A 12,998-nucleotide genomic window follows, 5' to 3' on the forward strand; every position below is an offset into this window, starting at 1 on the left:
GGAGCTGCCCAGGGTGCTGCGGGGAGACGTGTGGGGGGAAGGAGCCCCCCGGCAGGGCTTGTGCTGCCACAGCTGCTGCCTGGGGCAGGGGGATCACAGCTCCACTGCACAACAGAATGTTTGTGAGGGCCCTTTGCAAGAGGAGAGCCAAGGCAGGGTGTTTCATTTCCTGTTCTGAGTGAAAACAGAAAGGATTGGAGGCAGAAATCTAAAACGGGCTGTCAACTTTGAACACAGCTCAGAGACTCCCCAGTATTTCTCCAATCAGTTGGCAGTTTTGTGAACAGTCACACAGGTTGTGCTTTCAACCCCACCTACCTAAAAGGATACAATCAACTTAAGTTATAGTTGTTTTCTGCAGGCATTAATAGTTCACTTGTCCAGCAAACAGGCTGATTTCTCTAAGACAAACTGAAGTGCACAGAGGCTGGGGCTGGGGTCTCGAATGCAGATGTAGTAAAGAGGAAAATACCCAGGAGGCTGGGATATGATTAGGAAATGAGAAGCAAATAAGAGCTCCCCAATCTTCTACTCCTTAAGGGATGGTGAAGCTCATGATAGCATATACAAATTATGCAGTTAAATATTTTTCTAAGGGAAATGAAAACTTATATAGTATAGCAGGAGGAGTGTGTCTGAGAATTGTCTGGACTTGTCATTATCTTCTGCACTCTGAGCAGGACTCCAAGCCCAGGAACAGCAGATGCCCAACAGCAGCTCCATCAATGAGTTCCTCCTGCTGCCGTTGGCAGACACGCGGCAGCTGCAGCTCCTGCACTTCTGGCTCTTGCTGGGCATCTACCTGGCTGCCCTCCTGGGCAACGGCCTCATCAGCACAGCCGTAGCCTGCGACCAGCGCCTGCACACCCCCATGTACTTCTTCCTCCTAAACCTGGCCCTCCTCGACCTGGGCTGCATCTCCACCACTCTCCCCAAAGCCATGGCCAACGCCCTCTGGGACACCAGGGCCATCTCCTATGCAGGATGTGCTACACAGCTCTTTTTCTTTCTCTTCTTCATGTCAGCAGAGTTTTCCCTTCTCACCATCATGTCCTATGACCGCTACGTTGCCATCTGCAAGCCGCTGCACTATGGGACCCTCCTGGGCAGCAGAGCTTGTGCCACCATGGCAGCAGCTGCCTGGGGCGCTGGGGTTCTCAATTCCCTGCTGCACACTGCCAGTACGTTTTCACTGCCTCTCTGCCAAGGCAATGTTATCAACCAGTTTTTCTGTGAAATCCCCCAGATCCTCAAGCTCTCCTGCTCAGGCTCCTACCTCAGGGAAGTTGTGTTTCTCATTTTTAGTGTCAGTTTAGTCTTTGGGTGCTTTGTTTTCATAGTTGTGTCCTATGTGCAGATCTTCATGGCCGTACTGAGGATGCCTTCTCAGCAGGGAAGGCACAAAGCCTTCTCCATGTGCCTCCCTCACCTGGCCGTAGTCTCCCTATTTCTCCTCACTGTCTTTTATGCCTACCTGAAGCCACCCTCCGTCTCCTTGCCATCCATGGACCTGATGGTGGCAGTTCTGTACTCAGTGGTTCCTCCAACACTGAACCCTATTATCTACAGCATGAGGAACAGGGAGATCAAGCACGCTCTCAGGAAGGTGTTGCAGTAAGCACTATTTCAGCTTCAGTAAAGCGCATATCATTCCTGTGATTCGCAGTGATGGCTGTTTATGTTTTATGCATCTTTGATTGTTTGATTGTGTGTGACACTGCAATCTGCAAAAAAAAAGTTGTGATTTATGTCACTGCTTCTTTCCTACCTACTTTCCGCTTTCTCACTCTAGGAGCTAATGTAAACACGGAACCAGATTCCCCAAGTTGGTAAAAAGATACCTAAAAACTGTTGTAATACAAGAAGAATTTTACAGAGCAGCAGCCATGGATCAAGATAAGGCCTTCACAGAACAGCAGCTGTGGAGCAGGATAAACATCATGAGAACCAAGAACACCTCTAGGAAAAGAATGAATGGCTTGTGGCTTTGAAGGGGGGTTTTAGGTTTGTTATTGCAGTAGCTTTCCTCCAATTAGTGTGTGTGATTTTTGGACGCCCTCATCTGTCTTCTCTAAAAGTATGGCTTTCCGGGCAATAAATGGATGCAGCTATATGTAACCATATTGGTGTGTGGCTGTTTGTCCTACCATGCTGAACTTTTGCTTTCAGGTTCGCCAACAAAAAAACTTTCAAAACAGACTTTTCCTTAGCTCTTCTCTCTCCCTACCTTTTCTGTGTCTGGGGGAGGTACAGCCACAGACAGCAGCACAATGTGCTCTTTTCATTCCTGCTCTCTTTACACTGCCACAGTGCTCTCAAGTCCTCTCATTTGTGCAGGCCTGAAGGTCTTGTGTGTCTCACAACAGTCCTGTTGTCTCTACAGCAGCACTCTGGGGCTGCAGTCAGTAGCCAGCAATATGAACGGCTGTGTCAGTGCTGGTCTCCTTGCTGGCACTGCCATAACAAGAGGGCTCCTTCAGAGCAGGACCAGAGAACTGGAGGCCTCTTCCAAAGCTGGTGTAAGGAATATACCTCAGGAGCTGCTCCCTGAGAAGACTTTGAGATCTTCTGGTGCTTTTCACTGAGAGACGGTGTCAGATTCAAGAGTCCCAAGGAGATCTGTAACGGACTCAGAACAGTGCTGTGGTTTAGAATTTATGCACTGAGTTAAAGCTATTTACTAATACAGAGAAAATGAAAAGGATAATAATTATGACAAATATATATGCATACACATATAATATATGTAGTAGATTTTCACATATACACAATATATGCAGTTGCAAATAGATATACATAGATACTAATATATACGCATATCTGTTTTCAGGTCCAGGACCTGCTGCAGGGGTTTTAACAGACACGGGCTGAAGCTGGAATGGCTGCTGGGCTATATTGTAGGAGTTGGAGCAACTGCAGAGCTTACTGCCAGAGCTGGAATCACCACACGACCTGCTACTGAAGTTGGAGCAGCCACTGGGCTCATTGGAGGGGTTGGATGGACCACAGGGCTGTACCTCCTGCCATAGTGAATCTTCCTTGGGAAGAATATGTCTCATTTTCTTATCAAAATATTTGGAACAGCTGTGGGGAACTGAATCTCCTTTCAACCCCAGGCTTTTACATCTGAAGATGAGACACCCGCACTGACTGCCTCAGCTGAATGACAGCCCTGCAAAGGGGAATTCAGAGGGTCCCTGCCCTTGTCTGCATGTCTTTTTTATTAAGGGCCAGGAGCAGAGCTTTCCAGATGAGGCATTTGCACTTCTGCTAGGCAAACACGATCTGTTAGGGCAAACTGATGCAGTAAAACAGTTAATCTCAAAGTCAAAATTTAGGTACGTGGGCCCATAAACAAGTACGATGTGTAGTAAACATAAAGGAAGAACATCCTGCATACTAAAGGGAACATTGCCCAAGAAGCTGTCCAGAACCAGGCAGCTTCTATCAAACATGACAATGCAAAAAGGACAGAGCGAGGAAGACTTTGAGCCTTCGCGAGAAAGATGTCTGACTTCATCCCCTAGACCACTGGAGGGAGACCCCCGCTATAAACTGCATGAGGAGAGGGAGAGGCATATGTAAAAGAGTTAGTGGAAAGAATGAATATATAGGTGAATTCCAGGAAATCTATTGAATATGTATGAGCTTGGCTTTTAAATACGTAACACTTCTGCTTGATGGTGTGCAAGACAGAAGGGGTGATCCTCCTTGAACCTGGCACTGAATAAATGCATATTCATAATATAACACTGGTTTTTAGAGTTTGATTTTGCAAGTCAATTTGGCAACCCAGATGGGACCAGCTCTGTTTGGCTGCGGGGCCAGCTGAGAGGGAGGACACTTTTGGTATACCCTGAGATTTCTCAGAAGGACTCCCTTCCTCACCTGATCACTGCGGGAACAGGCAAAAACCATCCATAGGCAGACCGGTTATGTGTATGGTAAGGGGAGCCCATAAGTCCTGAGGAGTCATCCTATACAGGGTACGGCCATCCGTGCTGCCCCTTGGGAGGTGAGCTCATGGCTTAGGTTGCCAGCTGGGGTAGGAAGACTCCTTGGAGGAGTTCCTATGAAAGTCATATGCATGAAAAAAAAGAGCAAGCGCTCTCCCCCAGGTGGTTGGCAATAGGACAGAGCTAGGTTGGTCTCTCCTACAGGTATGGGATATAGTGGATATCCTGTCAAATGGTAACCTGGGTTCTCCAAGCTGTAATCATGGGGCTTATAGGTTGTATGGCCATTATTATCACCTGCTGTAAGTGTTTGGTACCATGTATCAAGCTGACTCTGGGAAAAACCTTAAAGTTTGCAACAGCTCGACCAGGGTACGAGCGTAATTAAGATTCCAGCTAGAAAACATCATCAGCATTGTGTATGATGAATAAACCATGGTTTCTGATCTAAATGTCAGAGTGACTGTGGTGCGAATGAGACACAACATAGTTATGGGTTGAGTGTGGAGTCCCGATCCATGGTTCCTGCCTCCTGCAAGGGAAATGGTCAGAGACAGATGAAGTGAAAGACTTTGTATTGTCTGTCCACTCATATGTTTAGAGCTGAACGATAGGGACTGTTATGGGAAAGTTATATGGTACTAAGGGTGTTTATGGGAACTGAATAACTGTATTGTCTGACAAACTGTTTTGATGGTATAAGAAGTGTAATTGTTAATGGTATGTGGAAGTGTAATTGAGGGTATATGGAAATGTAAATGAGGGTGCGAATAGTGGAATAGTGCACAGAGGAAAAAGGGTTTAAGGGAAAGTAAGTTTGTCTGCGCTGACATGAGAGCAACCCACCGCCCCATTCCCCTGCAAGCGGAGCAGGTGAGAGCAGAGCAGTGCAGAGACACTGTCCCCATGTCGCATGTAGTGTTATTCTACCTACCAAACGGGTGAGATCACAACAGAAGAGGCAGATCTTCCTCTCTGCTCCATCTGTGGCATAGTCCGGATTTCGAGGTATTGCAGAACTATGGCACATCAATGTTCTTTCACAGCAGACACCTTAGTTTGCACAGGGCTCTCATTTCATTGGCATCTGAATAAGTCAAGGGTCAGGCTAGCAGTTGGCCATTAAGTCAGGCCCAAAGGATTATAGTCAATGGGTTCCATCAGGCTGGTAGATGGTCATTAGCAGGGTTACCCAGGGCTCCATTTTAGAACCACTTCTCATTCATGTTTTTGCAGATGACTTGCATGCAGGATTAGAAGTTGTTCCGAGAAAGTTTGCTGATGATACCAGATGAGGAGGTACTGTGTTCCTCCACTGAGGGTGGAGAAGACTTGAAGAGAAATGTGGGCAAGTCAGAGAACTGGGTACCGGTTGGTACTCAGCACCAAGTGCATAAAGTATAACAAGTGCCCGATTGTGCACCCGGGTAGGGGCAACCCTGAACGTACACACTGACTGGATATGGGACACTGGAGAGTGGTCTGACTGAAAAGGATTGGGGGTCTTGTTCAACATCAAATTGAATGTGAGTCAGCAGTGTGCCCAGGCAGCCAGGAAAGCCAGCAGCTTCCTGGACTGCAAACAAGCAAGGTATTGCCAGCTGGGTGACAGAAAGGATCATCCCACTCTGCTCTGCACTGCTACAGCCTCACCTGGAGCACTGGCTGCACTTCTGGGCACCACAGAACATAAAGGACATCAAACTATGGGAGGGTGTGCAAAGGTGGGCACTGAAACTGAGAGATCTGAAGTTCAGAGTTTCAATGGAATTGGCTATATATTCAGATTGGGCCTTTCTTACATCCCACATCCTGCAGTGAGACACTGGGCACACATGGGACATGAACCTCACAGTGTCCCTGCAGCCCATGCAGAGCCTGGGATCTTCTGTCCCCATGTCTTTCATTTGACATCATGCAAACCTCCATCCCACTGCCCAGGAAGGGCCCTCAGGCAACATGAGGGACAGAATATCCCTGCCAAGGGCCTGGGAATCCAGTCATGGCCTGTCTGCTTCGTAAGACAAAGGAGGGGTTTCTCTGCATTAGAGCCACCATGCCAGTGCCTTTGCCTACCTGCAGTCATGGCTTCCAGTTATCTGCTCTAACAAGTCCCTAGGGAAGCTTGCTTGATAATGGCCCTCAGTGGACCCATTCATACTCCAAGAAACTTCGCTGTTACTTCTGCCTTTGTCTCGTTGAGAGCTTTGTGCAGTCTTCATTCTGCACTGGAGGTTGATGGACTCAGCAGCAAATGCCCCCTGGGGCCCCTTACCACCTCAAGAGCCCTCCTGTGTCTTTTGTCCTGTGCCTTCCTATCATCACCTTCAGGTTATCAGAACTTGTTCAGCAAAATGGAGAGCTATCTGGAGAGAGCTTAAAGAGGAAGAATCCAGCAGACATTTCTTGTCTATTTATTTATAATTGGGTTTAAACAAGACATTAAAGCAGCACTTTGCAACTCATGTCGCTCCAGGGTGTCCCAAATGGGTTCTAATCTGTTACTGTGTGAACAAAGTTCATTCTCAACCTTCCCAATCCAGTTCTACTCACATTGGCCCCATGGGACTTGCATCACTTTTCCTCACATCACTCATCCCCTCTACAGTCACCCTCTCAATTTTAAATCACCTTTGCACCAACTCCCACTGGCTTTCCTCAGAGATCCAGCTGCACATGGGCAAGGAAAGATTTCTCTTTATTTTTTTTTTTGGCCAACAATCAGAAGGAAAGGAGATGCAATTGAATGAACACTAAAGCACACCAATTGACTGCATGCCATGTCCATGCTTCATCTATTGAGGTTTGTCTTTCACAGGGAATATCTGTACAAGAAATGAGATAGTCACAGATAGGATGGGATAGGTAGAATCACAGTGAAGGAGTTGACAACAGAATCCATCAGACTTTGGAGAGATGGAGCAAATTCCAGTAATATCCCTGAAAGTCAGAAATCAGTCAGACAGTTGGGAGGTATCTGAGTGAACAAAAAGCAAGGGATGGGGAAATCTGAAAGGCAGTGGAAGGAGCGCATGTCCAAATGGCCTGCTGAAAACATGCCCTTAGCCATGGCTATTTATTTAGGAGAGCTGGAGACTCCTGGAGGATGAGGGACATCAAATAGGAAGCAGGGAAGAGCAGCAACAGATGCCGGGCTTTAGTCACAGGGCATTGGCACTGAAAACCACTGTCTGTGTCCCTGTCCCTGAAGGCATCTGTGTTCTGCAAACACAGTTCTGGAAAACATTGTAATTGCAGGGGGAAAAAAGGAAGACACAAAATTACCTCAAATGCTCATATTTACAACTCAAAATGGAACAGGTCTAGTGAGAAGATCTCATGTTGAGAAGGGTTAACACATTTTCATTGATTTCTGTGTTTGTCTTCAATTATCTGTTTCAGTTTTATTGACATTAATGAACATCCTTTAAGCTTATGGTCGATAGATAGATAGATAGATAGATAGATAGATAGATAGATAGATAGATAGATAGATAGATAGATAAATAGAGACCCATTTGTATCTTGCACAAGGTCTGATGCTCCTTTGACCTTCACATTCCTCACCAGACCTTCCTTGCCAGAGAGCATGAGATCCAGCAGAGAACCTCTCCTCTTTGCTTCCTCCATGGCTTGGTCAAGAAGCTGCCATCTGTGATCTCCTGAGATCTTCTGGATGGCACATGCCCTTCTGTGCTGTCCCTGCAGAAGATACTGGAGTCAAAAAGGCCCCCAAATGGGACAAGGTTCTGACAGCATCAAGCTCCCATCAGTTAGCCGAGGGCACCTTCCACTTCCTCTCCCTGATCAGAAGGACAGGAACAGGCACTGATGGTCTCCTCTGTTTTCCATTTCCATTAGCTCTGACCTGGCTGCTCTTGCTTCTCCAGGCAGAGCTCAGTGCACTCTCACAGTGGGCAGTCATCCTTCCTTCTCTCCTCGGACATCCCTCGTAAAGACCCTGTATCCCCCTTGTGCTACAGTGCAGTTGTGGAAGCCATTAAACTGTGTCCCTGTGGTCCAAACAGGAGCCCTGGCCTGCATCTCTACCAAGATTTCTAGCTTATTGTGTGTTGGTGTTTGCAGTAGTGCACAACCACACAAGTAAACATCGTAATTGGAAAGCATCATTGGACAGAGCCTGACTGGATAGCTCATCTCTGGTATTAGTGTACAGAAGGTGGCACACAGACATTATACCAATTGTGGGTCTTGGTCTTGACGTAGCAACATGGACACACCATGGGCATGGCTTTCCTGAAGGCCCTGTGCTGCACTTGCTGTTGCATGTGAATTCACCAGACAGCCGGTGCTATCCCCTATCTGTCCCTCAGCTGATGCTCAGGAAGGAGGTGTCGATCTCAGGGATTTCCCACACAGTTTACAAGCACTTGCACACATCCAGATGCACTCCAGGCACCTTGGGCATCACCCAGTGTCTGTGTGTGAGCAACTGCCTCCATGCTGAAGGACCGAGGACTCAGAGCAGGAGCTCACATGCAGGCAACTCCTTGTGCACATCTGACCTGAACCAGAGGAATACGAATGATCCTGCATGTCTGTGGGGATCTGAATCCCATTTCTGGCCCAGGGTTTGCAGGAAGAGATGAGGCGCTTGCAGTACCCCAGCTGGATCACTGTCCATCACAGGGGAAGCTTAACCCTCCCCGTCCTTGTCTGTGTGACGTATTTGTTTCAGCAAACACTACCTAGTAGGACTCCCCATATATCTGGAATTAGTCACTGTCCACTGGACATCTGGTGTTTACTTCAACAGATTTCTAAGTACAGTCATGATGCTGTTGTCTTTCAGGAGCTCTTTGCCAAGAAGACCCAGGGACATCTCAGGGGAGACGAGTGGGAAGGATAACAATGACATCCTCTGCTGCTGAGCTGGGCCAGGCTCATGGGACACAGGGAGCTCATACACATGGGCAGCACTGTGGAGACACAGCTAAGCCCAGGAGCAGCTCTTGTGCACAGCACAGCCTGCAGCTTACTGGAGAGGAGAGAAAGGGGAAAGAGAGTTTACAGGATGTGTATGGTGTGAGCAGGCTGTGATCTCAAAGCAAAAGCATTGCACACAGACCATGAAACGGTAAGTCTCACTGCAGTCTATGCAGCTGCTTTTCATAGAGAGTTATCAAACCAGGGACATCCCATAGCAGATCTGGCTGCATGCTCTGCATGTTAATTTACTGTGTGAAAAGCCTTCTGCTCCAGGTGAGGGCTTCCATTCTGCAGTTTCAGAGCACAGCCCTGAGGGCTGCGTGTCCCAGCATGGCTGCAGGCTGTGCAGCCGGGGCTGCAGGTGGGTGCCCATGTGTGTCCTGCAGAGCAGGGTCCCTGCTGTGCCCCAGGGGCTGTGTGCCGGCTATGGGACTCTGCCGCCTGCCAGGCTCAGCACTCAGCCTGCCCGGGGAGCTGCCCAGGGTGCTGCGGGGAGACGTGTGGGGGGAAGGAGCCCCCCGGCAGGGCTTGTGCTGCCACAGCTGCTTCCTGGGGCAGGGGATCACAGCTCCACTGCACAACAGAATGTTTCTGAGGGTACTTTGCAAGAGGAGAGCCAGGGCAGGGATTTTTCATTTCCTGTTCTGAGGGAAGACAGAAAGGATTGGAGGCAGAAGTCTCATAGGGGCTGTCAAATTTGAACACAGCTATGAGACACATCAGTATTTCTTCCGTCCATCCGTTGTTTTCTCAACAATCACAGAGGCTGTGCTTTCAGCCTTTCCTTCCTGAAATGATACAATCAGTTTCTGTTCTCTTCATTTTCTGCAGACATTAGTAGTTCACTTGTCTTGCAAACTGGCAGATTTCTCTAAGACAAATGAAAGAGCACACAGACTGGGGCTGGGGTCTCGAAGAGAAGCTGGAGTACAGAGGAAAATATCTAGGAGGCTTGGACATGATTAGGAAATTAGAAGAAACAAAGAGCTCCCAAATCTTCTACTCCTTAAGGGATGGTGAAACTCATGAAAATAAATTCGAGCTCTGGAGTTAAACGAACAGTATCCATAGGGAAAGGGAAAATTTTATAGTATAGCAGTAGGAGTGTCTGAGAATGGTCTGGATTTGTCATTATCTTCTGCACTCTGAGCAGGACTCCAAGCCCAGCAACAGCAGATGCCCAACAGCAGCTCCATCAATGAGTTCCTCCTGCTGCCCTTGGCAGACATGCGGCAGCTGCAGCTCCTGCACTTCTGGCTCTTGCTGGGCATCTACCTGGCTGCCCTCCTGGGCAACGGCCTCATCAGCACAGCCGTAGCCTGCGACCAGCGCCTGCACACCCCCATGTACTTCTTCCTGCTCAACCTGGCCCTCCTCGACCTGGGCTGCATCTCCACCACTCTCCCCAAAGCCATGGCCAACGCCCTCTGGGACACCAGGGCCATCTCCTACGCAGGATGTGCTGCACAGATCTTTTTCTTTCTCTTCTTCCTCTCAGCAGAATATTTCCTTCTCACCATCATGTCCTATGATCGCTACGTTGCCATCTGCAAGCCCCTGCACTACGGGACCTTGATGGACAGCAGTACTTGTGTCACTATGGCAGCAGCTGCCTGGGGCACTGGGTTTCTCTATTCCCTGATGCACACTGCCAGTACATTTTCACTGCCTCTTTGTCGAGGGAATGTTGTCAACCAGTTTTTCTGTGAAATCCCTCAGATCCTCAAGCTCTCCTGCCCAGAATCAAATCTCAGGGAAGTTGTGCTTGTCATTTTTAGTGCCAGTTTAGCTTCTGGGTGCTTTGTTTTCATAGTCGCGTCCTATGTGCAGATCTTCATGGCCGTGCTGAGGATGCCATCTGAGCATGGACGGCACAAAGCCTTCTCCACGTGCCTCCCTCACCTGGCCGTGGTCTCCATGTTTCTCAGCACTGTCTTTTATGCCTACCTGAAGCCCTTCTCCCTTTCCTCCCCATCCATGGACCTGATTTTGGCACTTGTGTACACAGTGGTACCTCCAACACTGAACCCCCTCATCTACAGCATGAGGAACCGGGAGGTCAAGGATGCAGTGAGGAAAGTGATGACCAGATGTGTTTCAAAAGCAGTGAACTGCCCATGTTTTCAGATTCATGACATGTAATACAGCTTCTTTCTGAATCAAGCTATATTTTATTGATTGTTCTGTACATTTTATATGTGGAATTCATTATTATTCATTTTATATATATTAGGCAAATAAATTCCTACTCAGTTTGTACCTTTGTAGTGTAGCCCATACACATTGTACATAATGAACCAGGCTCTCTGTGAACCTTACAGAATAAAGGACATGCAGTGACTCTGTCTGCCCTCCTTCATTTGGAGCTGACGGGGTCGGATGTTCTCAGAAACCCACAGTCCAGCAGGAAGCACACAGGTGTTCAACAGAATGTGTGGTGCCATCAGCCTGCAGCAGTTGACAGGCCATCCTTGGGCTTCTGGCTGGGTTTTTGCTTTCAGGCTCCCATCTGCCAGTGCCTCTGAGAGGCCAGCAGCAGCAGCTGGTTTGCACGTTGGTTGTCAGGTCCCCTCTACCTCATTTCCTGTGAGACCCTGCACGGGACAAGTTCTTGGATATGGATTATCACGTTAGACGTTTCCAAGCTTCATAGAATCATAGAATTACCCTGGTTGGAAAAGACCTCAAAGATCATCAAGTCCTACCACAGCCTAACCAGTACCCTAACTCTAATAACCCTCTGCTAAATCATATCCCTGAGCACCACATCCAAACAGCTCTTAAACACATCCAGTGACGGTGACTCAACCACCTCCCTGGGAGACCATTCCAGTGTTTAACTGCCCTTTCTGTAAAGAAGTGTTTCCTAACATCCAACCTGAACTTGCCCTGGCACAACTTGAGGCCATTTCCTCTCATCTTGTCACTTGTCACCAGTGAGAAGAGACTTGTCCTGCTCTCACTGTAAGCACCCTTCAGATACTGCAAGAGAGCCATAAGGTCTCCCCTCAGCCTCCTTTTCCCCAGACTAAACAACCCCAGCTTCCTCAGCCTCTCCTCATAGGGTTGATTCTCCAAGCCTTTCACAAGCCTTGTTGCCCTTCTCTGGACCTGCTCCAGCACCTCCATGTCTTTTTTGTACTGCCCAAAAGTGTACACAGCACTCAAGATGAGGCCTCACCAGTGCCGAGAACAGGGGCAGGATGAGTTCCCTAGTCCTGCTCACCACACCATTCCTGATACAAGCCAGGTTGCTCTTGTCCACCTGGGCATGCTGCTGGTTCATATTCAGCTGACTGTCCATCAGCACACCAAGGTCCCTTTCCAGCAGGCAGCTTTCCAGCCACACCTCCCTAAGCCTGTAGGGTTGCCTGGGGTTGTTGTGACCAAAATGCAGGACCCGACACTTGGTCCTATTGAAACTCATGCTGTTAACCTTGGCCCATCGATTGAGTCTATCCAGGTCCCTCTGTAGTGCCCTTCTCCGCTCAGGCAGATCTACACTCCCTCCCAAATTGGTGTTGTCTGCAAACTTACTGAGGGTGCACACAATCTCCTCAATCAAGATCATCAATGAAGATGATAAACAAAAGCGGTCCCAGCACTGAGCCCTGGGAGATGCCGCTCGTGACCGACCGCCAACTGGATTCCACTCCATTTGACCACAACTCTCTGGGCCCGGCCATCCAGCCAGTGCTTTACCCAGCAGGGTGTGCGCCCATCCAAACCACGGGTAGCCAGCTTCTCTGCAAGAATGTTATTGGGACAGTGTCAAAGGCCTTACTGAAGTCTAGGTAGACCACATCGACAGCCTTACCTTCATCTACCAAGTGGGTCACCTTGTCATAGAATGAAATCAGGTTAGTCAAACAGGATCTACCATTCCTAAACCCATGCTAACTAGGCCTGACCTTTAATTGGTCCCTGATGGTTCCCAAGATTATCCGTTCCATAACCTTCCCGGACACCGAGGTGAGACTGATGGGCCTGTATCTGCCAAGATCATCTTTCTGACCCTTTTTGAAGATGGGCATCACATTTGCCAGCCTCCAATCCACAGGGACATCCCCAGTCAGCCAAGAGTGCCAAAAA

The 12,998-nt window shown here is 48.4% G+C and overlaps 2 protein-coding genes across 2 annotated transcripts; both read left to right on the forward strand.

The window, feature by feature from the left end:
* The first annotated feature begins 703 nt into the window (after positions 1-703).
* On the forward strand, positions 704-1,618 carry LOC140265285 (olfactory receptor 14J1-like). The gene has a single exon (XM_072361196.1). The coding sequence runs from the start codon at positions 704-706 to the stop codon at positions 1,616-1,618; it is 915 nt and encodes a 304-aa protein (XP_072217297.1).
* An 8,464-nt stretch (positions 1,619-10,082) lies between these two features.
* LOC140265280 (olfactory receptor 14C36-like) lies at positions 10,083-11,048 on the forward strand. Its single transcript, XM_072361191.1, has one exon. It carries the CDS (start codon positions 10,083-10,085, stop codon positions 11,046-11,048), a length of 966 nt encoding a protein of 321 aa, XP_072217292.1.
* Positions 11,049-12,998: the final 1,950 nt, after the last annotated feature.

The sequence above is a fragment of the Excalfactoria chinensis genome, unplaced genomic scaffold (assembly GCF_039878825.1).
Source record: "Excalfactoria chinensis isolate bCotChi1 unplaced genomic scaffold, bCotChi1.hap2 Scaffold_82, whole genome shotgun sequence".
NCBI classification, from domain to species: domain Eukaryota; kingdom Metazoa; phylum Chordata; class Aves; order Galliformes; family Phasianidae; genus Excalfactoria; species Excalfactoria chinensis.

Coding starts and splice junctions, on each gene's coding strand:
- LOC140265285 (XM_072361196.1), top strand. CDS start 704: ATGCCCAACAGCAGCTCCATCAATGAGTTCCTCCTGCTGCCGTTGGCA.
- LOC140265280 (XM_072361191.1), top strand. CDS start 10,083: ATGCCCAACAGCAGCTCCATCAATGAGTTCCTCCTGCTGCCCTTGGCA.